Source organism: Heterocephalus glaber, unplaced genomic scaffold (assembly GCF_053883595.1).
Source record: "Heterocephalus glaber isolate CG9 unplaced genomic scaffold, H.glaber_assembly_v1.0 deba00001773, whole genome shotgun sequence".
In the NCBI taxonomy this organism is placed as follows: domain Eukaryota; kingdom Metazoa; phylum Chordata; class Mammalia; order Rodentia; family Bathyergidae; genus Heterocephalus; species Heterocephalus glaber.
The window spans coordinates 6,863,427-6,891,344 of NW_028258463.1; the positions used below are offsets into that span (position 1 = coordinate 6,863,427).

Sequence of the window (27,918 nt, forward strand, 5' to 3'; positions counted from 1 at the left end):
ACTGAGCTAAATCCCCGGCCCTAATAGCACATTCTTTTAATATTTGATACTGAAAGTCTCCCAACTTTGCTCTTTTTTGAAGAGTGTTGCGTTAGTCACTTTCATTGCTGAGTCACAACACCAAGCCCACAACTTAAAAGAAGAGTTTGATTTTGGCTCACAGTTTAGAAATTTCAGTCCTTGCGTGGTCTGTGGCAGAGAGGAAGGGTCTGCGTAGAGGAAGGGTCTGCGTAGAGGAAGGCTGCTCACCTCCTTCCCTCAGCAGCGAGGGAAGGAGCCGGGGAGGAAGAGAAATCCTTCTAGGCCACGCCCCAGTGACGCCCTCTTCCGGCCAGACCTCCTATCAGCCAGTCAGCTCTAAGCCACCATGACATCCAACACCTTCCAAAATCCGTGCCTCTGACTCACGAGGCTCGTGCGGGCATCTAGGTATGAACTACAGCACATGTCTTAGCTATTCTTTGTATTTCCATATACATTTTTATGATCAACTTCTAAATTTACCTATACGCACACAAAAATCCTGCTAGGATTTTGCTTGAGATTGCATTGAATCTAGAGATGGATTAACAATCTTGTGATATTGAATCTTCTAAATCTTTTTTTTTTTTTGGTACCAGGGATCAAACTTGGGTCCTTGCACTTGTGCAGCAGGCGGCGAAACCACTGAGCTAAATCCCTGGCCTGAATCTTCTAAATCTTGAACATGGTACCTTTCCATAAATGTATGTGTATTTAAGTATCTCTCAGACATGCTTTGTAATTTTCTGTCTAGTGAGTGATCTTGTACTTTTTTAGTTGGACTTATTTCAGGTATTTGATACTTTTATGGTGCAGATAGGTTTTTTTCCTTTTCTTTCCTTTTTCTTCTTTTTTTTTCACATTGAACCTAGGGCCTTCACACTGAGCTGCTTTTTTGAGATAGGATCTCACTAAGTCACTAAGCTTCCCAGGCTGGTCTCCAAACTTGTGATCCCCCTGCCTCAGCCTCCCAGAGCTCTGGGACTTGCTGTCCTTTCCTCTATTGCACCATGATAGGCAACTGAAAAAACTCTTCATTTCTTATACCAATCTCACATCCAATAATTTTGCTAAATTCACTTATTCGTTTTAACAGTTTGCATATTTTGGGGCCTTTACACTCTTTTAAGTTTTTATGCCTAATTGCTCTTTTAAATTTTTATGGTGCCGGGGATTTAGCTCAGGGGTGCCACACCTGCCTGGCAAGCACAAGGTCCTGAGTTCAATTCCTGGTACCAGAAAAAAAAATTAACTTTTTATGCCTTGCTAGAGTTAGAAGAGCCAGACAGAAGGAGTAACAGTTGGTGCTGTGCCTGCTGGCAAGCGCAAGGTCCTGAGTTTGGTCCCTGGTACCGGAAAAAAAAGGGTAACAGTGGAACTTTTGCTCTTGATCGTAGTAGGAAAGCATTGAACATTTCACCATTAGGCCTGGCGTGTGTGTGTGTGTGTGTGTGTGTGTGTGTGTGTGTCTTCACAGTGCTGCTTGTTTGGACACAATTTTCCAATCAGAAAAGGCTCCAAGGACCTGGATCCCTGCATACCGGCTGCTCATGTTTAATTGAAAAACCACAAAGAGTTGCTTTCGGAGGGCGCAACTCTAGGGACTCAGGAGCACAGCCAGGTAGGGGTCAGGGAAGAAGTAGGACTCAGCTTCCTTCAGCCACTGCCCATGGTCAGGAGAGGGAGGCAGCCAGGGCACGGGACACACATGTGCTTGTTTTGGAGAGGACAACTTTGCCCAGGTCCTGGAGGAGAGGTCCACAGATGCGTATGAGGAAGGTGGGCAAGCAGAGACCCCTCCAGCCTGAGAGGAAGGGGTACCAGGCCCAGGGGGCAGGTAGGGAGGAGCGGTTCTCAAAGCCACCCTGTGGCGTTCGGAAGGAGGCTTTGGAAAGAAGTCTTCCTCCCTGGGGAACACGGAGCCCAGACCACCAGGACAGAGGCCTTGCACAGACCCTAGCTGGTCTCGGCTTCTCTCCATGAAGTCCAGGGATGACAGACAGGCAAGGTCTGAGAGTGGGGGGAGAACGGAGGGGAAACAACAGAGCAGAGAGGAAAGGCAGCCCTTGAGAAGGAAGTCCTCTACCCGGAGTCCACAGTGGGAGCCACACAGAGCTGAGCCTGCAGCCACGGCAGCGGGAGAGAAAATGGAGCAATGCAACCCCAAGACTGCAAAGCATTTCGCCCTCCACTGCCTTCCCTCTGCCCACAGGGAATGCGTGGAATGTGATGAGCTGATAAGTCCAGCTCCACCTGGCATGGCCCAGGGCTGGGGTACTGACCACCTCTGCTTTTCAGAGGGGATTTTCTTGGGAGGAGATTTCAGTGAGCACAGCCTTAAATCAGGGACTGTGGGGAAGGGTTTGCCCCCTCTGTGGAGCAAACGGGCCAGGTGCCAGGGCTGTGGGCACAGCCAGATGCTTTGCAGCTGAGCTGCACTGTGAGTCACTAGGGGCAGGGCTGGCGGAGGGAGGGGGTCCTGCTTCGGGGAAGGTGGGACAGGAGAGCGGAGAGGGGAACAGGGCAGGGCGGGGGCTGGCATGCTTCCAGGAAATGGGGCTCCCAGGCTCTGGGCAAGGAACCCAAGGGGCGTTAATCCTCAATGGGTGCCACCCCACTCCTGCTTGGTTCAGCATCCTTGGAAAGCACAGGGTCTCCTGTGGCCTTGCTGAGGTGGCTCAGGCTCTTCCCCTTTGGTGGAGGGGAAGGGGCATGCACTGGTGGCTGGAGGTCAGGCCTGGTTGGAGGAAGAACAGAGACTGGGGAAGCTGAGCCCCAGGGACTGTGGCTGCACCTGAGCCCTGCTCCAGGGAACCTGAGGCAGAGGAGGGAGGTGATCCAAACCTTGGTCAGAGCCCACTGGCCGCTGGTTTCTGGCATGGAGCTCAGGGCAAGGGCCACACTCCCACGTGGCTGCAGTAGGCATGGATCCTGGTAGCAGCAGGCCTGGCTGACAACCAATGCCAGAGCAGCCTGCAGGAGCAGTGAGCATCCGCCTTGGCCCAGGCACACCCAGAACAGTGCCTGCTGGGACACCTGAGGAATCAAAAGTGCTTGGGAAAGAAAAACCATAAATGGATGAGTGGATAGATAAATGACGGATGAATAAGCAAATCCATTCATCAAGTTTATCTCGAGTTCCCAGCAGCCTGAGCCCTCTAGAGGTGGGCGGGCCTGCCACCTGGTGGCCACAGGGAAAACTGCAGCCCTGGTCAGGGCCCAGGGCCCAGCTGGCAGGAATTCTGCCCCATCCTCTCTGTCCCTCTGTCTCCCCACACCAGGCTGATTTCCACAGCACCTCCTCCCACAGGCCCCGAGGTCATAGCTGCCCCTCCCACCTTGTCCTGCTGCTCAGCCTCAGGGGCCAGCTATGGAGCACACTGTGGCGCTAGGTGTCGTCTGCTTGCCTGCCTGGCTTGGTGACAGCACTGACTGCCCAGCCGGGACATCCATTTCCTTCTTCCTCTTGAACTCCACATACTTGGGACAAAACAAGAGCCCTCAGAGGGACCATGGGTGACCACAGGCTGGCCTGGTAGCATCAGGGGCATCCCCATGGCTCCTCCCTGCCTCAGCCCCTGCCAAGGCCCCATGTCCACAAAGCCACTCAATAGGATCTTTTTTAAATTTTTTTTCTCTTTAAGACAGTGTCTCACTATGTAGCCCCAGCTGGCCTTGAACCTATGGCAATCCTCTTGCCTCAGCCTCCTGAGTGCCGGGAACACAGGTGTGCGCCTGACTTGATGGGAGTTTAACGGTGTCCTGGCCGATTGCCAGTGCCTCCCTGCCAGATGCCTCAGCTGTCGTCTTCCCTGTCCCCTTCCGATCATAAAACAAAGCCCCCATGCTTTTCCATGCCTGCTCCTCCCAGGTGTCCTAGGGTGGCAACTGCATGGGTCTCCAGGTAAACAAGGACAGGTTGTCATGTGTGTAAAGGGATTTATTATGAGGAAGTGGCCCACGGGATGGCAGAGGCTGACAAGTCCCAGGATCTGTGTGCTAGAGGCCCAGCCAGCAGGTCAGGGGCCCAGGAAGATCTACTGTTTTGGTCCAAGCCTGAAGACAAGAATCACTGATGTCCCAGTTGGAGAACATGTACTGCTCATGGTAAGGTCAGCTGTGGTTCCACTGACTGCAGGAGGCCCACCCGCTGCAGAGCACAATTGCTTCACCCAGCCCACTGATAAAAGTGTGGAAGTCATCAGAAACACTCATGAGGCCCCAGAATCACATCCCACTGAACATCTGGGGACCTGTGTTCCAGTCAAGTTGCCACATACAGTTAACCATTGGGACTTCCTCCCGATCCCCTCTTGCCGGCTGCTGACTGATCTCTGGCACATCAGTGGGGCCAGGTCTCAGGGAGCCCGACTGCCCGAGACTAGGAGGCAGGGGCTGGCCGAGGGCGGGATGAGGCACACAAGTGTTCTTTCCACCAGGAAGTGCTGCATGGCTGTGCATAGTAACTGTCCCTTGTCCTTGCTCTGTCGTGTCCATGTGGGTGATGGGGAGTCCAGGGCAAGAACAAGGCCGAACTCTGGTCCTCAAGGAGCTGTGTAAACCTGCAAGGTCTCACTGGGAGCAAAGTGGAGGTGCTTGGGGTGGTTGGCAAACCCAATCCATGACCGGATCCTGGCTGCTTAGCAATACAATAGCATTTGTGTCATTTGTGGCTGGTTTCCTGTGTGACAGAGGCCAGCTGGCCCTTGGAAACTCTGCCAGCCCCCTTGGAGCTGGTCCACTGGTCCATGCCTGTGACCTTGGAGGAGAACTGGCCACGTGCCTGGGAAGGGAAGTGCTGGCATCATCCTTGCCTCTGGGCACCTGCAGGCTTCAGGGAGATGGCACGAGCCTGTCGCCACAGAGACCCTGTCACAGTGAGCCATGTTACTGTGGCGTCTGAGAGCAGCCCTCAATGAGACACACTCTGAAAACACGAATGAAGAAATGAATGGGAAGGAGCCAAGAGGCAGGAAGAGGGAAGCTCAGGGCTTCGAGTGCAGCATAGAGGGCTGCTTATAGCCAGCATCACTTCCGGGCAAGAAGACACTGGCCACCTGGAAAAGAGGTCAGACGAAGGGGTGCATGTGCACCAAGGCCAAAAGTTGATGACCCCAGGCAGCGCAGAGCTGCCCGGCTCAAAGCCTGCAGGCCCAGTGCTCAGGTCTGCATGGATGGAAGGGCTTGGGGAGCCACCATCCTCAGCCCTGCACCCCGCTGCTGCCACCAGGGATGTGGAGCACAAGGGCCTGGTGCAGGAAGTCCTTAAAGAGAGGCTGTGGCTGGGGCAGGGCAGCCGGGGGAGGATGGAACTGGAGAGGTTTGGAAGGAGGCTCGGTCACACCTGGGATGGGACCCTCTGCACCCCATGAGAGGCCGATGACTGACTGCACAATGGGGCTGCCTTGGAAGGGAACACTAAGGGACAAAGGTGGTGAGGTCCAGCTCCTGAATATGGCCTTTGAGCTGCCTGTGGGCCTCCATGTCTCAGAAGACACGAGGACAGTTTTGTTTTTTTGAGACAGGGTCTCCTTATGGAGCCCAGGCTGGCCTCAACTCACAGTGACCCTCCTGCCTCAGCTTCCACAGGCGTGTGCCACCACACCCAGCCAGGATATACAGTTCTGAATTCCAGGAAAGGTGCAGGTGAACTGTGAATCAAGGGTGGAAGGCCCCCAGGGACACTGCCGAGCATCTATTATGTGCCTGGCTGTGTGCAAGGTGCAGAGGACACAGCAGAAACCAGCAATGGCCCCTGTGCTGTCAGTGAAAGATGCAGCGATAGATCATTTCAACATAATACAGTAAGTGATAAAGTGGATGCATGTTTGTTTGTCTCTCGGGATTTGGCAAAAGCGATTTAGCAGAAAGCACTCTGGCTCCCTGCCATGGGGTAATGGGCAGCTGTGCCTGCTGTGTGGCATCTACTCTGCTTCCAGGAAGGGTTCCTGTGCCTCCTAGGAGGGAACCCTGGTTCCACAGGGCCCAGGCGCAGCCACGCCCTTGGAGACAGCAGGTGACTCCTGGGCAGGGACAGGCGTGACCCAGAGGCACCGAGGAAATTCGATCCCACCGCCCAGCTTGGAAAACACTTTCACCGCTGTGGTTGCTGGGAGAGGGGAACCAAGGACAGCAGACAGGCAGCTCAGACCCAGTGACATCATACGAACAATGCTGTCACTGTCACAGGGGCCACCTGGGCCTGGCTTGCAGATGACAGCGAGTCTCCTTACCCTCGACTTCGTAGAGTCAAACTGGAACCCAGCCACACCAGACCAAGACTAAGAGACACGAAAATACATGTTTGACATATGTATTTTTTTATGTCAAAATACGAAGGTAAGTATTTATTTGGAATTGGATATTTTTTTCTATTATGAACCTTTATGGTCCAAAAAGTCTATTAAACAAAAAAACAGAAAAAGAGGCAATCATATTATTTGATAGAAGATCAATTAAATAAATGAGTGAGAAAAATATAACACTGTTTTTATAATATCTCTTTCTATCCTCTTTAAACTCTGTTGGAGCCAGGCGTGGTGGTGCACACCTGTAATCCCAGCACTTGGGAGGCTGAAGCAGGAAGATGGCCAGGAGTTCAAGGCCAGCCTGGGCTATATAGCAAGACTGTCTAAAGAACAACAAGGGCCTGGGATTTAGCTCAGTGACACCCCACCTGCCTTGCAAGCACAAGGTCCTGAGTTCAATCCCTGGTACTGCCAAAAGAATAAAAATAAAAAATAACAACAAAAATAGGACTCTTGGAGCAGCTCCTGGCCCCCTTTCCCTCTACCATGACTCCATTCTAGTCCACTTCTTCCTTAGATCTTGCTCTTCCCTGGGTTACAGATTGCTCACTTTCCTTTCAGATGAATTCTCAACTCCCCAGGACACTGACACCCTTGGAGATGCACACATCCTGGAGCCAGCCTTCCCTTGGGCCAACCTCGTAGCGTGTGGAGGCTGTGTACCTGGCGGTGCACGTGGTGGGCCTGGTGCTGGACGGCCTGACCCTGTGATGGGATCTCAGTGTCCTGCCTGTGTCTTCCTCCCAGCCTCCCCGGCCTGACTCCTGGCCTTCATCTACAGCCTGCTGCCTGAAGTACTCACGGGTGTCCTGCACTTGGCCTTGATGGAAGCTTTGGTCTGGCTCACATTTGGGGGCTTGCAGGCCTTGTTCCCTGCTCTGATGCTACTACCCTGGCCTGGACACCTGGGCACCTACACCTTCCCTGGGGTTCTGTGGAGCCAGCAGGTCCCGCCACAGAGGCATCCTCAATGTGGTCTCCAGTGGCCATGCTTTGCTGCACCAGGCCTGTGACATCTGTGCCACTTCCATGAGCCTAGTGGCATGTGTGCCCAACAGTCTGCCTCACTGGCGCTCGGAGCCTCTTCTCCCTGTTGCTGGCCTTGTAGGACACTGTGACAGGGATGCAGTGGAGCTGTCGGGGATCATGGCTGCCTTCCTGGCCCACATTTCAGCAGTGCTGTGGCCATGGCCATCCTCCTTTGGACCCTCTGCCAGCCAGCACTGGAGCTGTTGCCCTCAGCGGTGGTTACTGTGTTGCACCTGGACACCACACTGAGTGGGGCCACCAGGGCTGTCAGCTTCATGCCTGGCCATCCTGCCACCAGCTCTGAGAGGATGTTGTTTGGCTCCATCACCCAGCACTGGGATCAGAGGCTTGGCACCAGGTCTGGACAGGACGTGCCCCAGGAGAGAGCAATTGGTCAGTAGCTATCTTGGAGAGGGGTCAACTGAGCTCAGAACTCAGAGCAGCTGTGGGCTGATTCCATCTAGCAGCTCCCAGTGTCAGGGTGAGGTGGAATTGAGTTCAAGTTGGCAGGAGGTCAAGGAGCCGACTTCAAGGCAGCAGGAGGCACATGGAGTGTTGCAGGCCAAACAAATCGGTGCCAGCCTCACAGCCAGAAACCAGTTTGAACTCCAGTGGAACTAAAGGTGAAGGCTTGCTGGGATTGTCTACTACCCCACCATAAATCTACAGCTGGCTCTCTGGAATTAAGATGGATATGGACTCTGTCTGCCCACTCTGTCTACCAGTGACAGCAGAGATAAGCCTTGAAGTGAACACTTTTTTCTTATTTTCTTGTTTTTGTTTTTCTTGATTGTTTTTGTTTGTTTATTATTCTAGTACTGGGGATCAAACTCAGGACCTTGCACTTGCGAGACAGGCACAGCACCACTGAGCTAAATCCCCAGCTCATTGATTGTTTGTTCTTGGTTTTTTGGGGGGTTTTGGTACCAGGGATTGAACCTAGGACCTTGTTTCTGCAAGACAGGTGTGGTGCCACTGAGCTAAATCCCCAGCCCCTTTTGTTCTTGTTTATATATGAGTGTGAACATTGTTCCTAGGGGTTTTTTGTTATTGTTGTTCTGTTCTCTTCTTGTTTTTTCTTCCTTCTCTCTCTCCTTTCTTCTTCACAGTTTTCCCAAAGGTTGCATAATCTTCCTTTGTCCTCCAGCCTTGCTTCTAATCTCTTTCTCTTCCTCTATTTCTCTATTTTTTACCCCAGCCCCTTTAAAGTTTTCTCCCCTGAGGGTAAAATCACCATACTGAGGGCATATTTACTGTATACAATTTTTTGGTTTCTGTTAGATTTTGTTATATAACTAACCACAAATATAGTTCATATGTTTAAAGGTGGCAAATTAATAGTTACCACAGTTTGTCATTTTCTAGGCTGTTTGATGCTACTGTTATTGCTGATTGTACTACTAGAGACAAGATGACATAATTGTTCTAAACAGTTGTTCTTGCCAAGTCTGACCTTGCTTAAGGGTAGTAAAAAATACTCTAGGCTAGTGCCAAAGAACCAGGGGCTAATAAAGAAGGATGAGTTTCAGACATTTATAGCTAAATGGATGCACCTTGAGACCATACTCTTAAGTGAAATAAATTGAACAGACATCTTTAAATACTGCATTGTTTCTCTAGTGTGAGAAACTGAAAGTGGAAATAAGTACTAAAATGTATAATAGATATTGGGAAATGGGAAGAAAATGTTCAAATGGGAAGGGGAACAAGGGAGGGGGGAGGGAGAAAGGAAGGAAGGGACAAGAAAAAAAGTGACAACAGAAGGAAAAAATGGAAACATAGCTTTTGTACACAGGGAGGGGAGGGGGCTTGAGGGGAGGGACACAATGGGAAAAAATAGGCAGGAGGTATCATGTACAGGTGCAAATTCCCTATGATAAGTGTTATCACTATGCATGCCTAAAATGTACTGATAAATGTTTCACTGTTTTAAAAAAACAAACAAGGAGTAGGCCAAGTATGCACTAACTTCTCATCCCCAATAAATTAAAGAGGTAGGATCTTGCAACAGACTCAATACTCCAAACCCAACTACACCTGGAAAATATCTATGAGTAGTCATTTCCTAAGTGTTCTAAATACTAGCAATAAAGCCACTTGCCATAAGCAATTTACAAGCATCAACCCAGGAATTAAACTTTAAAAAAGAAAGAAAACAAAAAGACACTTAAGCAAGATGCAACCCCAGACTTCCAGCTCACTAAAAGCAAACCCAGGGGGCAAGTAGGTGGAACAATTTGAAACCCAACAAACTGAACTCTGAATTGGTAACAGTGGAAGTAACAAAGCAGATGATGAGGCTCTAGAAAAAATAAAATCAGAAATAATTTCTCAGATAACTACAGAGATGCTGACCATAAGGAAAGATATGGCTAGTGGCTCTAGAGCAGATACAGATAAAAAAAAAAAAAAAAAAAAAAAGAGCTTGGGGACCAGGGATTTAGCTCAGTGGTTCCGGCACCTGCCTTACAAGCACAAGGTCCTGAGTTCGATCCCTGGTACCAAAAAAAAAGAGCTTAAGAAAATGTTGGACACCATGAATGCACAACATAGGAAAGAAATGGTGAGCCAGGGATTTAGCTTAGTGGTTACACTGCCTGCCTCACAAGTGCAAAGTCCTGAATTTGATCCCTGGTACCAAAAAAAATAAATTAATAAAAAGGAAAGAAATGGAATCCATGAAACAGATTCAGATATCCAGGAGATTAAAAATTCCATTGAAAGTATGTGCAGCAGAATGAGCCAACATGAGGACAGAATATCAGATATAGAAGAATGGACTGCAGTTAGCAATCCTGAAAAGAAAGATTTCTTAAAAATAGCAAGGGACAAAAAAAATCAATCCAAGAGCTGCTAGATGATACGAAGAAGAATAACATAAGATTGATTGGAGTCAATGAAAAAGCAAGAGATAGTACAAACAACATAAAAAACCTGTTCACAGAAGCAATGGCAGAAAACTTCCCAAGAAGGAAAAAGAATTTGACATACAGATAAGTGAGGCATATAAAACTCCAATTATCCATGATAAAAATACATCAATAGTCAATATTCCAGAAATTCAACATAAGAACAGAATATTAAAAGCTTTTGTTTTTGTACCAGAGATTGAACTCAGGACCTTCCACTTGCCAGGCAGGTGGAGCACCACTGAGCTACATCCTCACCCCTAAAAGTTTTTATCTAATAGTAAATTAGAGAGAAGAAACAAATCACCTATAAAGGAAAGCCCATCAGAATTATAGCAGATTTCTCAACACAAACCCTCAAGTCAAGGAGAATTTGGAGTGAAGTATTTCAAGCCCTAAAAGAAAACAACCTCCAGCCCAGATTTCTGTACCCTGAAAAACTATCTTTCAAACTTGATGAAGAAATAAGATACTTCCATGACAAAGAACACTGGAAGAAATTCATGACCACCAAACCAGAATGTCTGAAGGACATTCTACAAAGACATAATGAAGACTACAAATCCATGATCCCCAACAGAATGAATCCACCAGGCAAGGCAAGCAATTAAACAGAGGTGGGAAAAGGGGAACCAACAAAAGGAAAATAACATGACAAGGATAAGTCAGGACATATTAGTTATATATATCAATGTTAATGGTCTCAATTCATCAATCAAAAGGAATAGACTGGCAGAATGGATCAAAAAGCAAAATCCAACAAAATGCTGCATAGAAGAAACACATTTAATTTAAAAAGAAATTCATAGACTGAAAGTCAAAGGCTAGAAAACAATACTCCATGTGACAGGAACCTGGAAAAAACCAGGGGTAACTATTCTATTTGCAGACAAAGTGGATTTCAAGCCAAGATTGATTAAGAGAGACAAAGAAGGTTACTACATCCTTGTAAAGGAAACAATCCAAGAGGAACAGATAAAAATCATAAATATATATGCACCAAATACCAGCACTCTCAACTATATAAAACAAATACCAAGAGACATGAAAAATCAAATAAGTGCTAGTACAAGTGTAATGGGGGATCTCAATACTCCACTGTCACAAATAGACAGATCAACCAGATGAAAGATCAACAAAGAAATGTCAGGACTGAACCAAACTTTTGAACAAATGAACTAGTAAATGTCTACAGAATGTTCCACCCCACAACATCAGAATACACATTCTTCTCAGCTGCACATGGGACATTCTCCAAAACAGACCACATGCTAACTCATAGAACACACTTAAGTAAATGCAAAGGAATTGAAATTATCCTATACATATTATCAGACCATACTGCAATGAAATTGGAAATCAATGGCAAAAGAAACCACAAGAACTTCATGAACACATGGAAATTAAATAATGCTGATACAACATACCAGAACTTATGGGATGCAATGAACGCAGTCCTATGAGGGAAATTTATAGCAATGGATTCCCATATTAGAAAAACATGGGCTGGGGATTTAGCTCAGTGGTTCTGCCGCCTGCCTCACAAGTGCAAGGAACCGAGTTCAATCCCCAGTAACAAAAAACAAAAAAATAAATAAAGAAAAGAAAAAGAAAACATAGCAAGCTCAAATAAACAACCTAATGTTGAACCTCAATCTTCTAGAAAAAGAAGAGGAAGTCAAGCACAAAGCTTGTACAAGAAAGGGAATTACAAAGATAAAAGCAAAAATTAATAGAATGGAAACTAAGAAAACAATACAAAGAATCAATGAATCGAAGAGTTGGTTCTTTGAAAAATTAAATAAAATTGACAAGTCCTTAGCAAACCTTATCGCCCCTCCAAAAAAAAGGATAGAAAAGACTCATGCAATTAGGAATGAAAAGGGTGAAATCACAACAGATCCTGCTGAAATCCAGAAGATCATTAATACCTACTTCTAGAACGTGTATTCTCATAAGATGGAAAACACAGAAGAATTGGACAGATTCCTAGATACATGTGAATCACCAAAGCTGAATCAAGAAGATATAAAGATTCTAAATAAACCAGTATCAGTCAATGAAATTGAAGATATAATTAAAAACCTACCAACAAAGAAAAGCCCAGGTCCTGACAGATTCACTGCTGAATTCTACAAGAAATTTAGAGAAGTTTAATGTCGCTACTTCTCAAATTCTTTAATGCAATTGAAAGAGAAGCAATACTTCCAAATTCATTCCTGGAAACAAGCATTATCCTGATATCAAAACCAGAGAAGGATCCAACAAAAAAAGAGAGCTATAGGCCAATCTCTCTAATGAACATAAATGCAAAAATCCTCAATATCATACTGGCAAACAGAATGCAGCAAATCATCAAGAAGATTATACACCATAACTAAGTAGGATTCATCCCAGGGATGCAGGGATGGTTCAACATATGCAAATCAATAAATGTAATACACAATATTAACAGAGCCAAGGATGAAAACCATATGATCATCTCAATAGATGCAGAAAAAGCATTTGATAAAGTCCAACACCTATTCATGATAAAAACCCTAAAGATAGGCCACGGATTTAGCTCAGTGGTGCCGTGCCTGCCTTGCAAGTGCAAGGTCCTGCATTTGATCCCTGGTACAAAAAAAAAACCTACAGAAAATTGGAATAGACAGTCTTTATTTCAATTTGATAAAAGGCATCTATGACAAACCAACAGTCAACATCCTACTAAATGGTCAAAAACTGAAAGCTTTCACTCTAAAATCAGGAACAAGGCAAGGATGTTGACTGTCACCATTCTTATTCAATATAGTTCTGTAAACATTAGCCAGAGCAATTAGACAAAAGAAAGAAATACAAGGAATAAGGATCGGAAAGGAAGAAGTTAAATTATCATTATTTGCAGATGACATGATACTCTACATAGAAGACCCTAAAATTTCCACCAAAAGACTTCTAGATTTAATAACCAAATTCAGTAGCATAGCTGGATACAAACTCAACACTCAAAAATCAATATCAGCCAGGCTTGGTAGTGCACACCTGTAATCCCAGCACTCGGGAGGCTGAGGCAGGAGGATTGCTTTGGGTTTGAGAACAGCCTGGGCTACATAGTGAGTTCCAGGGCAGTCTGAACTACATAATGTGATCCTGTCTCAAAAAAAAAAAAAACCCAAAAAATCAACAGCATTCCTGCAGATAAATAACACACTCACTGAGAGAGAAATTAGGGAAACAACATCTTTCACAATAGCATCCAAAAAAGGAAATATCTAGGAATCAATCTAATGAAGGGAGTAAAAGCCTTTACATGGGAAACTAGAGTACTTTGAAAAAGGAGATTGGAAAGGATATCAGAAAATGGAAAGATATCCCTTGTTCTAGGGTAGGAAGAACCAATATAGTGAAAATGGCCACACTTCTAAAATTGTTGTACAGATTTAATGCAATCCCCATCAAAATACCCATAGCGTATCTCACAGAATTAGAGAAAACGAGCCTAAAATTCATTTGGAATAAGAAGAGACCAAAAGGCAATTCTGGGTAACAAAGGCAAGGCAGGGGGCATCACAATCCCTGACTTGAAATTATACTACAAAGCTGCTGTGAAAAAAATAGCATGATACAGGGTTGGAGATTTAGCTCAGTGGTTCCACCGCCTGCCTCACAAGCACAAGGACCCAAGTTCGATCCCCGGTACCAAAAAAAAAAAAATAGCATGATACTGGCAAAAAGAAAAACAGGCTTAAGGATCAGTGGAACAGATTAGAAGGTACAGAAAAAACTACAAATACACTCAGCCACCTCAACTTTTTTTTCCATACCGGGGATCGAACTCAGGACCTTGTGCTTGCTTTCAAGGCAGGCACAGTGCCACTGAGCTAAATCCCTGGCCCCTACCTCATCTTTGACAAAGGAGCCAAACACCGTCACTAGAAGAAAGACAACCGCTCTCTTTTGTCTTGTTTTTTTTGGTACCAGGGATTTAACTCAGTGGTTCCAGCACCTGCCTCACAAGCACAAGGTCCCGAGTTCAATCCCCAGTACCAAAAAAGAAAGATAACCTCTTTAATAAATGGTGCTGGAAAAACTGGCTTTCCACATGCTGAAGATTAAAATTAGACCCGTATCTTTCATCATGTGCTAAACTAAAATCAAAATGGATCAAAGATCTAAATATTGGGCCAGGGATTTAGCTCAGTGGTTCTGCCACCTGCCTTGCAAGTGGAAGGACCCAAGTTCAATCCCTGGTACCAAAAAAAAAAAAAGATCTAAATATTAAAACAGAAACACTAAATCTGCTAGAAAATAGAAGAGGTAGAACTCTTGAAGACATGGGTGTAGGCAAAGACTTAATGAACAAAACCCTGATCGTACAGGAAGTATTACAAAGAATCAACAACTAGGATCACATCTTACTAAAAAGCTTTTGCTCAGCAAAAGAAACCACCAACAGAGCAAAGAAACAACCCACATTGTGTGAAAAAATTTTTGCCAGCTGTTCCTCAAACAAAGGACTCCTACCTAGAATATATAAAGAACTCAAAAAATCAGACCTCCCAAATTCAAGACCCTATACAAAAATGGGCATCTGAAATGAACAGGCACTTTTCGGATGAAAAAGTAGAAATGGCAAATAAATATATGAAAAAAATGTTCAAAATCACTCATCATTTGAGAGATGCAAATTAAAACAATGCTGAGATTCCATCTCGCTCCAGAAAGAATGGGTATGATCAAGAAATCAGCCAATAACAAATCCTGGAGGAGCTGTGGGGAGAAAGGAACCCTTCTCCACTGTTGGTGGGAGTGTAGACTGGTGCAACCACTGTGGATATCAGTGTGGAGATTCCTCAAAAAACTAAAACTAGAAGTTCCACTCAACCCAGCTATTCCCCTTCTTGGTATCTTCCCCAAAGAATTAAAAGCATCACACCACAGTGATATATGCGCACCCATGTTTTTAGCAGCACAGTTTGCAATAACTAAATCTTGGAAACAGCCTAATTGCCCATCAACTGATAAATGGATAAAGAAGATGTGGGGGGTTTTTATACAATGGAGTACTACTCAGCAATAAAGAAGGATAAGCTTGAGACATTTCTACCTAAATGGATGCACCTTGAGACCTTATGCTTAAGTGAAATAAATTGGACACACATGTGTAAATACCACATTGCTTCTGTGGTGAGAGAAACCAAAGTGTAAATGAAGACCAAAATGTATAATAGATATTGGGAAATGGGAATAAAATGTTCAAATGAGAAGGGGAATAAGGGGAAGGGGAGGAAAGGAGGGACAAGAAAAAAAAGAGAATAGAAGAAAAAAACGGACACAAAGTTTTTGTAAATAAGGAGGGGAAAAGGGGTGAAGGGAGGGGAGGGAAATGGGAGAAAAAGAAGCAACAAGATACATCATGTACAGGTACAAATTCCCTATGATGAATGATATCATTATATATAAAATACCCCCAAAAATTTAAAGTGTGAAAAAGAAGGAAAATGGAAAGATATCTCCTGTTCCTAGACAGGCAGAACCAGTGCAGTCAAAATGGCCATACAGTGCACTTCCAAAATTGAAATACGGATTTAATGGAATCATAACCACAATACCAATGGCATTCTTTTTTGGTACTGGGGATCGAACTCAGGACCTTTTGAGTGTGAGGCAGGTGCCAGAACTACCGAGCTAAATCCCCTGCCCACCAACAGCATTCTTCACAGAAATGGAGAAAACAGCTCTAAAATTCACACAGAGCCAGAAGAGACCCACGGGGAGCAAAAACAATCCTAGGTAACAACAGCAAATTGGGAGGCATCACATTCCCAGACTTGAAGTTATGTTACAGGCATGTGTCACCTTGCCCAGCTATGCCACTGATTTAAAAAACAAAACTAGGTCCGGGGATTTAGCTCAGTGGTTCCAGCGCCTGCCTCGCAAGCGCAAGGTCCCAAGTTCAATCCCAGGTACAAAAAAACTAAAACTAAAAAACAAAACTGTTTTGTCTTTTTCAGAGCTATGCATTTGTGTTTTACACTGGCTTCTTTCACTTAGTTATAGATAGTGAAGCTTCCTCTATTGTCTTCTTGTGTCTTGTTGGCTCATTTCTTCTTCATCACCAAGCAATATTCCACTGTAGGAATGCGTCACAGTTTGTTGAGCATTCATTCCCTTCAGGGTGTTTTGGTTGCTTCTAGTTGAATGCAGTTATGAAGAAAGCAGCTATAAACATTCTTGTCCAAGTTTTTGTGTGGATATAGTTTTCTATCTTGTTTGGGCAAAAACCTAGGAGCAGAATTACTGGGTTATACAGCAAGATCATGCTCAGCTTCCTAAGAAGCTGTGTCATAGATGAGACTTCCTATTTCCCCACAACCGACTCCAGGGAGACATCAGACCCTCCAGGGAGGGTCAGAATTCTGGATTTTAGTCATTACAATGGGTGTGCAGTAATATTTTTTTCAGTTTTTTTGACACAGGGTCTCACTATGTAGCAGCGATCCTCCTGCCTCAGCCTCCCGAGTGCTGCGGTTACAGGCATGTGCCACCATGACCAGCTTCTTCAGGACTGTCTGTATAGATATCATGTCATCTGTGAACAAAGGCCATATATTTCTTTCTTTCCTATCTTACTTCCTTCTTTTGTCTTATTCCACTGTCCTCCAAATTCACTGACTTCTACCCTTCCTTGTCTGGCACCCACCAATTGAGCTAACAGCCCCCAGGACCGAGACCCTGACAGCTCGCTCCCAGCCCCCTCCCTGCTGTACCAGCATCCTGAGTGACACTAAAACCTTGTCTACTTCCTCTCCAAGAACCATCACTTCCGGCTTCCAGAGCCAAGCTGGATTTACTCCGCCAGTTCATGCACAAACATCTGACCCTGTGGACATATTATTAGGGCTCTTTCCAGTCTCAAAGGGTCCTGTCTCCATTTCCTGGGGTGGCTTAAGACAGCCCGATGTTCTCCCCTCACCATCTGAAGTCAGTGGTCTGAAACCAGTTTTGCTGAGCCAGAGCCGGGGGAGAATCCACCCTGTCCCATCCCCTGCTGCTGGCTGCCTCCATCCCTGGGCTGGCGGCCACATCTCCAGACCTCTCTCTGTCTGTGGTCACACTGCCTTCTCTTCCCTGCTTCTCTCACAGGGACATCTGTGATGTCACTCACGCCCCACTGGATAACCCAGAACCATCTCCTCAGTCTTCAACTGAGACTTATTTTCAAAGATCTTTTTCCAATTAAAAATTTGCAGGTCCAGGGCTCAGTGGCACCGCACTTGGCTTGCAAGTACAAGGTCCTGAGTTCGATCCCTGGCACACACCCCCCCTCAAAAAAATTTGCAGATTCCAGGGATTAAGACATAATAGCCAGGGCCAGGGATTTAGCTTGGTGGTTCTTGCAAGAAAAGGCCCTGAGTTCAATCTCCGGTACAAAACAAAATAAAAAAAGACATAATAGCCAAAGAGAAAAGAGTCGTTATTTATTTTAGAAGGGGCCCTGAAACATAAGTTTTGTTAGTTTTACAGTAAGCTCTGGCCGCAGCCAGCACCTGGCTGCCACATGGAGCTGTTCCCATTCTGAATTTTTTTTTTTTTTTTGTACTGAGGATTTAGCCCCCAGCCTTCACTCTGAGCTACATTCCCTGTCCTTTATTATTTTTTATTTTGAGACAGGATCTCGCTAAGTCACTAATTTGCCCAGGATGGGCTTGAACATGTGATCTTCCTGCCCCAGCCTCCCAGAGTACTTGGATTACAGGTGGGTACCCACGCCCAGGTACCAGTTACACCTTGACTTGTGCATGGTTCTTCACGCTCCCGAAACCCCTTCTCCTACCCCCTCCTTTTCATCCGCTCTTAACTCCACACCTGCTCTGCGTGCCCACCCTTGTGGGACCCCCAGGTGGCTTGAACAATTCTTTTTATCTAAGATGTCTCGAACACACAGAAAAGCACAGAGAGGGAAGTCACAAACACCCTGACTTCTCACCTCACCTGCTGACCACCAACCTGGTCGCCCTGCTGGACTCAGATCTTGACCCCACCGTTTTCTTAGCTTCTCTGTGCCTCAGATTCCCTCTGCCAAAAGGGAGAAATGAGAGCGCCCGCTTTTCGGAGTGGTGAGTGAACTCACGTGTGTAGAAAGCTTCGAGTTAAGCCTGGCACGAGGAAGGCGGTTCTCACCCTCTCATCTGCCCCCTCCCTACCTACCCGGAGGGCCGCTCTCCTTTACCCTATTTCCTGCTAGAATGGCTCGCTCCCGCCCCCTGCAGCGGACCAGACGCCCCCTAGCTGCCGCAACGGGACAGGGCGGCCAGCCCAGCTCCTCCAAGTCTCTCCTGCTTCCTTCCAGCTGGTGCTGCCCGCTGTCACCAACCGCCTCCTCCAGAGGGCGCTGTCGCCCAGCGGGCTCATCTCGGGCCTCGTCCTGCCCCGGCCAAACCACCGGTCCACAGCAACATCGCCGGCCCCGCCCGCCGCTCTCTGGTCTCTGCTGGGACCCTGAGTGGCCCTGTGTTTCCCGCCCGTCTCAGAGGCTCCACTTACTACAAGACGCCAACCACGCCCTGTTCACACCTCCAATCCCAACTTCCTTCCCGATTTTCCACATCCCTGTCACCTGTGGCGAGCGACTGCTGGGCAGCCCCTCCCTGGGCCCCAAGACTCAGACTCCACACAATCACAATGCACTAAGGGCACAACCACTTTGGAGAACTATTTGTCAGTAGCTACTAAAGCCAAACATATGTACACGTGTGACACAGAATTCCACCCTCAGGTACTCAACAGCAATACACACACACACACATACACACACACATGCACGCACACACACACACACTGTCCATATGCCCATCGATAGTAGGATAGATTAATATAGGTTAGATATTCACATCATGGGATACTCACAGTGATGACAGGGGGTGATTACAAACATACTTAACAACATGGACAAATTTCAGCCTGGCATGGTGGTTCACACCCATAATCCCACTGGGAGGCTGGGGCAGCAGGACTGCAAGTTTGAGCACAAGTCAGGCAACTTAGTGTCTTAGCAAAACCTTGTCTCGAAATAAAAAAATGTTTAAAGGGCTGGGGATGTCGCGCAGGGCCAAGGTCCTGGGTTCAACCCTCAATATGACAAAAATAAATAAATAAAAATACAAAGATAAATTTCACAACACAATGTTGAGCCAAAGAAGTCAGATACAACGCTGGGGGTGTAGCTCAGTGGTAGAGCAGGTGCTTAGCATGCATGAGGCCCTGAGTCTGATTCCCAGCACAGAGGAAGGAAGAGGAGGAGAAGGGGGAGAGGGAGAGGAGGAGGCCAACCGCGAAGAAGTATATACTCTGTACTTCCGTTTATATAAAAGTCAAAACTAGGCAAAACTGGTCTCCGCCGCTGGGAGTGGAGCTGGCGTTTGCCTTCCTTTCCAGGCTTTTAGTGCGGAAGACGTTGCTTCCCAGCAGACCTTGACGCAACCCTCCCGACCACGCACCCCCCGGAAGTCTCTTCCAGAGCAGGCGCCCTTCCACACCTCGGACCCTGTGATCCGCCTGCAGAGCTGCCAGAGGACAACCCAGTCGCGTCTCTCCAAGACTCAGACCTTTCTGTCCTCCCCGCAGCCTCTAAATAAAGCCAGCGCTCCGACTCCGGGCTTCGGTGCTCGAACTCTGGGTCCCTGAACCCCTCTCACCTCTCCTCACCCCGCTGTGCCTAGGAGTCCCGTGAGCCTTTGCAAAGGCGCTGGCCTTGGCCGGGGCTGCTCCTTTCTCCCATCCCTGCTGTTCCTGTCAAGTCTCACCCATCCTTCAGACACCCTCCTGCCCCTGGCGAGCGTTCAGGCAACTGCTCGCCTGCGTGTCCACTCCCCGCTAGAACTTGGGCTCCACGAGAGGGCATCGTGTGAGTTTCGATCCTCACATCCCAGGCACCCAGCATGGGGATGGCGCAGCCTAAAGATCTGTCTGCCACGGGGATGGGAACCCCACAGGGCGTGGAGTGGGGCGCCTCTCCAAGGGAGCTGGAAGGAGGTGAGGGGATGTCCCCCTGGGAGTCAGGAGGCCTAGAATTTGGCATCAGAGACTATCAGAGGAGAGGGGACCTCAGCGCCCATCAAACAATCCACTATTTGATTTACAAATGTGAACCCCAAGGAAGGAGCCACTGGCCGAAGGTGGTTGGGCAGGGCAGGGGGAAGCCCAGGAGGGATGTGATGTGAATTTTCAGCGGGAGTTGGGCTCCTGTTCCTTCCGGGAACGATGGCCCTGCCCGGCAGGTGGCGGTCGGACCTCGGGTCTCACCGCCTCTCCACCGTGACCACTAGATGGCGCCCGCTCCCCAGGCAAGGCTGGCCTTTGTCCTGAACTCCTGCCCTCAAGCCCGGCCCTCTGGAGCCCAGTTGATGCGGCCACTGGATACTTGGGCTCCAGGGAACAGTTTGTTCCAGCAAGCAGCTGTCCTCGGTGCCGGCGACCGGACGGGCTGTGAGCCTTGACCTGGACATCAGCAGGCGCCGCCCTTTCTCCCTTTGCCTCTGTGCCCCCCACCTCCAACAGGCTCAGGACTCTGTCCCGTCTCCTGCCAAGCCCACCTCGCCTCAGCCAGGGGTCCCTGTTAGGGAGTCTCGTTTAGTTTAGTCACTCAACAAACACCGACTTAGCATTGTCCTAGGTGCCTGGAAGGTAATGGTGAGTGGGACAGGCAGTCCTTGGCACAGTATGCCACGAGGAACCAGATGTGAACCCCACGTTACCAGTTGTTTAATTACTCGTTGAAGCTCCTAATATTGCACTTTTAGTCCATTTCTAGATCTGAGAATTTCCAGAGCGCAGAAGAATGGCGCTTAAAAATTATCCTGACCTCCCCCCCCCCCATTGCTTTGCTCAGGAGCCCCGGCTGCAGAGGGGGCGGAGTGCCAAGGCGCAGATGAGGAATGAATGGGCCGGAGAAGGGCCTGCCCGGCGCTGTCCCTTCCCCGTGGGGGGCTGGGGGTCCAGGTCAGGCCCCGCCCCCTCCCCTGCCACCCCAGGGGCGGCGCCCCCCTGCCCAGTGCCCTCCCTGCCCCTGCGCCGCGGGCTCTCAAGGCGCCTTCTTGGCAGCAGAACAGACGGCATCTAGAGCGGGTGGCAACTCGCCCCGCCACGGGCTCGGAGCGGCGGGCGATAGGCGCTGCGGGACGCGCAGATAGACAGATAGCGCGGCCCTCGCGCCCCCGCCCCCACCTTTCCCACGCGGCGGCCGCCCCAGGGCGCGGGCTCGGCGCGCACCGGCTCCTGTCCCTGGGCGCGTAAGGCGACCCTGTCCCCGCCAGCTACCGCTCTCGTGCTGCAGGCTCTGGTTTTGGACAGGGACGTGGAGACCCACGCATGCTTCTTGAACTGGCCGGGTCTTCGCAGGAGACCCCTCCCCCGGGCCCGGCGAGACGCTGGGCTCGGGGAGGCTGCAGAGCCCACAAGTGACCACGAGGTGGCGCGCTGGCACTGCGTGTCCTCGGGCCCAGCCGGGCTAGGGCGGGCCCGCGGGCAGGAGAACAAGGAGCGGGTTGGGGGGCGAGCTAAGAAGTGAGATTGGGAGAAGCTTCCCCCTCTTCTGAAGGCAGGCAGGGAGCAGAAGTGGGATGGAAGGAAGAAATGAACCAGGCGTCGGGAACGGCCAGGATGACTTGCGAACTGGGTTTTGCAGGCCAGCAGGACAAGGAGTTGGGGGTCCCCAGAAAAAGGAGCCCGTTCATCGTCAGGGCCCTCGTGATGGAGCGCTGTGGCTCCCAGCTGCTGGGACTAGGAAGGAACTGAGGTCTCCACACCTGCGCATCACACCTAGCGTGGCTCCCACAGCCCTCTGCTCCCACTGCCTGAGCCCCCGCCCCACGCACTGCTACATCTCACACACACGCGTGCTCGTGGGTCCACCTATGCGCTGTGGGCACGTGAAATCGTCACGTCACGCAGCCAGGCACCAGTGCTGTCCCATTCTGCTTTGAATTGCCCTCAGACTGCTGAAGCTAGGTTCAGTCCGTGTCCTGCAGAACTCCTGCGGAGCCCAGGTCTCTGCCCCCTCCTTGGCCACAGTCATCGCTGGAACCGTGCACCCACAGTTTGGAGGCAGCTGAGGCATCCCCTTCCCCCTCCCCTCAGCCCCTAAACCCACACAGGGTAACCCCGTAGGATGCTCCCAGGGTCAACTTAGGATTTCTGTAAACCCAAAGTGCTTTTGCCTGGTGAGTCCTCAATTTTTAAAAAATCATTTTACGATTGCACTACTCTAAAGATAATATATTAATATCTCAAACATTTTCTTCAACCTAGAAATTCTTTTCCTCTTTATTTTAAGAGAGATTAAGATTTCACGAACCCTGGGTCCTCACCACTTTGCCTGTTATTAGCATAGTGAACACACACACACACACACACACACACACACACACACATCACTTCGGGCCACCTCTTGCCACAAACCCCAAGTGGGAAAATTCCCCTCCTTCCTCATCTCCTCTAAGCCCACCCCCAGCCAAGAAGAAACAGACAGACAGATTCGGGGAGGCCTGCATTCACCCCCACTCCTCATTCAGAGGGGCTCTCTGGGCTGGAGCTGTAGGAGAAACGAGCCGTGGGGTGTGTGTGTGTGTGTGTGTGTGTGTGTGTGTGTGTCCGCCTTCGTTTTGGGTAACAACAAAGAATGGGGGGAGCGAGAGCGCCTAGGCATGTTTTGCCTGGAAGGCAGGACTCGCAGCCAATCAGCGCGCAGGAGCCTCCCTCTGCGACTCCAACATTGAGTCTATAACCGGCTGGCCGGGCGGAGCTGGCTGCATTTGTGGCTTGGGACGCGAAGCGACCGCCCGACGGCCGGCGATGGTCTAGGCGCCCTCGGCCGCCCCCTCCCCGAGAGACACGGCCAGCCCTCCCCGCGCGCGCCCCCGTCCTCGCCGAGCCAGCCTGGGGGTGCGGCGCCCGCCAGCATGAGCGGCTCCTTCGATCGCAAGCTCAGCAGCATCCTGACCGACATCTCCAGCTCGCTCAGCTGCCATGCGGGCTCCAAGGATTCGCCCACCCTGCCCGAGTCTTCGGTCACCGACCTGGGCTACTACAGCGCGCCGCAGCACGACTACTACTCGGGCCAGCCGTACGGGCAGACGGTGAACCCCTACTCCTACCACCACCAGTTCAACCTCAACGGGCTCGCGGGCACGGGCGCCTACTCGCCCAAGTCGGAATACACCTACGGGGCCTCCTACCGGCAGTACGGCGCCTACCGCGAGCAGCCGCTGCCCGCCCAGGACCCAGGTGAGGGCGGGCGCCGGGAGGGCGCGGGCCGGGGAAGGTTCCCGGCGCCGAGACGGGCGGGCGGGGACTGAAGCTGAGCCTAGGGATCGCTCCGGGGCAAGAATGTACTGCCTGGGCTCGGAGGGGGCGGCCGGATGACCCCCGCGGGAAGGCGACCTTCCTGGCCCTGTCCCGAGGCTGCGAACGACCCCGGCGCGGGGTCGCGCTGCGAGCCACGGGCTCAGCGAGGACCCGGGTGGGCTTCGAGGCGAGGAGCGGGCTCCGGCCTCCCGGGAGCCCCACGACCGCGGGCATCTCGCGGGGACCCGTGGTTCCAGGGCCCTGCCCGGGACTTGGACTGGGGAGACCCAGAGGAGCGGGGGGTGCAAGGAGAAGGACAGCAAAATTAGGGGGCTCGGAAGGGACTGGAGATGGAGAAGGCGAGAAAGAAAAGTGGAGACAGCGAGAGTTGCGGGGGAGAGGAAGGGAGGAAGGAGGCAGACAAAGAAGGAAGAAAACGAGAGAAGGAAAGGGAACGAAAGGAGAAAGGAAAGAAACGGGGAGAAGGAAAGAAAGAAAAGTATTCCTGGGACTTTTCTGAAAATCAAAAACTACTCTAAAATAGACAGGATGGGGAGGGCTGCAGAGGGCGAGGGGAGAAGCAGCCCCCAACCCGGGGGGGGGGGACTGGGGCCCCAGCAGCGGCGACCGCAGGGCGTCGGGGCGCAGCACCGTGGTCTTCGCCGCCCGCCCGGGAGGCTGCTGGGCCGGATGCGGGGCTGGGAGCGCCGCGTCGTGGGCGGCCCCCGGCCCGGCTCTGTAGCCGCGGCTCCCTCCTCGGCGCGGGCCGGGGCAGGCCGGGAGCGCGGGAGGGGGCGCCGTCCTGAGGGGCCCGGAGGGCGCAAGGGTCGCAGGCCGAGGCTGAACTGCCCCCCACCCGTGCGTCCCTGCAGTGTCGGTGAAGGAGGAGCCGGAAGCCGAGGTGCGCATGGTGAACGGGAAGCCCAAGAAGGTCCGAAAGCCGCGCACCATCTACTCCAGCTACCAGCTGGCCGCCCTGCAGCGCCGCTTCCAGAAAGCCCAGTACCTGGCGCTGCCTGAGCGCGCCGAGCTGGCTGCACAGCTGGGCCTCACGCAGACACAGGTTGGTACTGGGCCGTCGAGGGCTTGGGGGACCGGTGAGAGCACGCAGGACCCCAGAGGCCCCGGGCACAGCTGAGACGTTCCGGGCCCTGCAGGCTCCGGGAACGCTTGCCTGTAGTGTAGAGGACTTCAAATCTGATTCCGTGGAAAGGTTCTGCTTTAGTGTGTAGGGGGTGCCGCTGTGATCCCATGCCGGGTTTCCGAGATCCCCAGCTGTGTGGTTGGAATCATAGGAGTCCATGTTGCGCTTTTCCCCGAGGCTGTGTGGGTATGCAAGGGTGTACCTGGGCACAGGGACAGGTGGGCATGTGCGTTTGCTTGCACATCAGGGTCTGTGCACACGCGAGCATGCGACCCTTGAGGACTGGCCCAAACACACCCTGGGGCTAAGACACCCCGTTCTTGCTCTGACCCCAAGTGCTCAGCTCAGCCCTGCCTCTGCCAGGAGTCAGGACAGGGAGCCCCAGCCACCCCAGCAGCCTGTCCCTGCTCAGGGGAGGAGTGAGGACGCCTGGCTGGCTGCAGGTGTTGGCAGGCCGGCCTCGGTTTCGGCTGCGTGGAGCCCTGTCCTCCGGGAATCTGGGTCACCCGGTGAGGAGCTGATTCATTGTTTGTGCCAGTCATGGGGTGGGGAGTGGCAGGGGGATGGGGAGATACCCCAGGGGAAATTTGGGGAACCGTGGCTCACCTGCTCCTGCATCCCCAGGTCACCCCCATTACGAGCCTGAACCCAAGAGGACCTGGCGCCGGAGCGCGTGTGTGAACGTGGGTGGGTCCGTGCGTTGTTTACCTGGGTGGATCTGTGTGTGCGGCGCTCTGTATGCTGCTGTCTCTGTGTGAAACTGTGAGTGGGTACGTGGCTGGGCATGGAAATGTGTGTGTGGGTGTGTGTTTGTGTATTTTCTCGCCTCTGTTTATGGCAGCTAACGTGAATGAAATGTCACAAACTGCCCATCTCCCACCTGGTCTATTGGGCTACTGAGTGTTTGCTGTATACTGGGCCGGTCTGAGTTTTTCAAGTGTCCTAGTTTACTTGAGCCCCATAGTGACCCTATGAGGTAACACTGCTGTGCCTGTCCCTATCTTGCAGAGGAGAGGAAGGCAAGACCACAGGGGTTAAGCAGCATGCCCGAGGTCACACCTAGCAGATCAGAACCTGGGCCAGGCCGTCAAATGTGCCCGGCCTTGGTTCTAGATAGGTGGAAAGGGTTGCTGGCCTGGGACTGTGGCAGCCTGGTTTCACCTGGTTTTCACTGGGTGACATCAGGTGCTGGCAGGGCCTCGTCCGTGGTCCATGCTGGATTTCCGGTGGGGCTTCCATCCGCATCCTGAATGCTAACCAGCTGCCCCTTTCTTCTCCGGCCCAGGTGAAAATCTGGTTCCAGAACCGCCGCTCCAAGTTCAAGAAGCTGTATAAGAACGGGGAGGTGCCTCTGGAGCACAGCCCCAACAACAGCGACTCCATGGCCTGCAACTCCCCGCCGTCGCCAGCCCTCTGGGACACCTCCTCCCACTCCACGCCGGCCCCTGCCCGAAGCCAGCTGCCCCCGCCGCTCCCGTACAGTGCCTCCCCCAGCTACCTGGACGACCCCACCAACTCCTGGTACCATGCACAGAACCTGAGCGGACCCCCCTTACAGCAGCAGCCGCCACAGCCAGCCACCCTGCACCACGCCTCCCCGGGACCCCCACCCAACCCCGGGGCTGTGTACTGAGCCCCACCCGGCCTGTGCCCCGCTGAAGGACCCGGGACCAGGCAGAAGTGCCTCCGTCCTCGCAACACTCAGGAATCACCGAGGAGCACAGGGGAAAGAAAGGCCAGCTTTCCCCTCCCCTGCCCCTTCTCCAGGGACCCAAGAATTTCCAGATGAAATTGGCACGGACCCAGACTGACCCCTGAACCTCCCTCGCCCTGCTTAGAACTGGGGTGCCCCTCCAGATGTGGGCACATTCACCCCAGGGGGAACCGTGGTGCCCCTTCTGCTCTGGGAGCCTGGACTTGCTTTAATGGCTCATCACTTCCGAGCATGTCAAACCCAACCGCTCCCCAGACTGGAGACCAGGGGACAGGGACACTGGGAGTGTTTGCAAGCTGAGCCTGGGCTGGGGCGCCACGTCAGGCACGATGGATCCTGACCCCTGCCACGCTGGGCTCCTCCTAAACAACCTGGGGCCTCCCCTTCCTGCATGGCCCTTCTGCCAAAAAGACATTGGACATCATGCCTTGGACACAGGGTGGGGAGTCAGCCTTACCCCGGCCCCCGCACTTCTAGCCCTCATTCAAGATTTGAGGGTTAAACCAAAGAAAACGCCCCAAGTGAGGGACTCTTTCACTATCTGGGGGCTTTTGGGGGAAGAATTAGAGAAGCCATCACCCCTTCCCTGTCTGCTGGGAGGGCATCTCCTTTGCTTCTCCTAAGGGCCCCGTTTCTTCTCCATGTACAGGACTTTGCACAACCTTGGTTTTAAAAGCTGTTGAAAAATAAGACAACAAAGGGCATTGTTACCAGATAGGACTAAATCTCCCCTTTGGTGGGCAGCTCAGTCCTCCTCCGCCTCCCCGCCTCTCCTCCTCCTCTCCAATAAGTTGGCAGGTTGGGCGCCAAAGCCCAGATCTCCACAGAGACATGCTAGGCGAGACAAACGCCTCGAGACCCCCTTTCCGGTGGCCTTGGAAATAGATAGCTCTGCTGAGCTGGAGAATTCGGGGTGAGTGCGGTGCTCGGCGGGAAGGGGAGGGCTGTGACCCAGTGCCTTAGGGTGAGGGGTGGCTGGCAGGAGGGCTGCTGGTGGTGCCCCTCCCTGGCCAGCGTCCCCCCAAAGCTAACTCATCTCCACCCCTGATGTGGTAAAACATCGAAGAAAAAGAGAGCTAAAGGACTGTAGCTATATATAGAGAGTATGTATTTTTTTTTAAGAGCAAGAGAGAAGCGGCCTCCTCCCTCCTGTGGTTTCCTATTTATGTGACCCTTTTTCTCCTGGATGGATCCTCCCTTTGCGTTGAGAGGAGAAGGACGTGGGCTCCGGCTGGATTTGGGTTTCGTGGGAGGTGTAGGGGCGAGGAGAGAAGTGGTAGGTCTCCAAGTCCCACCTGGGACAGGAATGGAGCCAGCTCCCACCAGAAGGCTCCTGGCCGCCTCAGTTCTGCTTCCTCACTGGACCCATCTTTATATGTAATGTTAATAAAAAAGAAGAAAGGAACCACTGTGCTCTTTGAACAGGAGGCTGGTGGCAGGCAGCTCTTGGGGGGGAGGCCTGGGACT

At 50.9% G+C, this 27,918-nt stretch overlaps 1 protein-coding gene across 1 annotated transcript; it reads left to right on the top strand.

Annotated features, from left to right (window-relative positions):
- Window positions 1-23,061: 23,061 nt before the first annotated feature.
- Dlx3 (distal-less homeobox 3) lies at window positions 23,062-27,836 on the top strand. Its single transcript, XM_004859669.3, has 3 exons — window positions 23,062-23,533; window positions 24,466-24,656; window positions 26,023-27,836. The coding sequence occupies exons 1-3, from the start codon at window positions 23,209-23,211 to the stop codon at window positions 26,368-26,370; spliced, it is 864 nt and encodes a 287-aa protein (XP_004859726.1). The 5' UTR covers window positions 23,062-23,208; the 3' UTR covers window positions 26,371-27,836.
- The last annotated feature ends 82 nt before the right edge of the window (window positions 27,837-27,918 follow it).

Bases quoted from the DNA above. Each gene is read 5' to 3' on its own strand.
- Dlx3 (XM_004859669.3), top strand. From the start codon at position 23,209: ATGAGCGGCTCCTTCGATCGCAAGCTCAGCAGCATCCTGACCGACATC. The intron at 23,534-24,465 runs GTGAGGGCGGGC...GCGTCCCTGCAG, and splicing joins GCTGCCCGCCCAGGACCCAG to TGTCGGTGAAGGAGGAGCCG. The intron at 24,657-26,022 runs GTTGGTACTGGG...TCTCCGGCCCAG, and splicing joins TGGGCCTCACGCAGACACAG to GTGAAAATCTGGTTCCAGAA.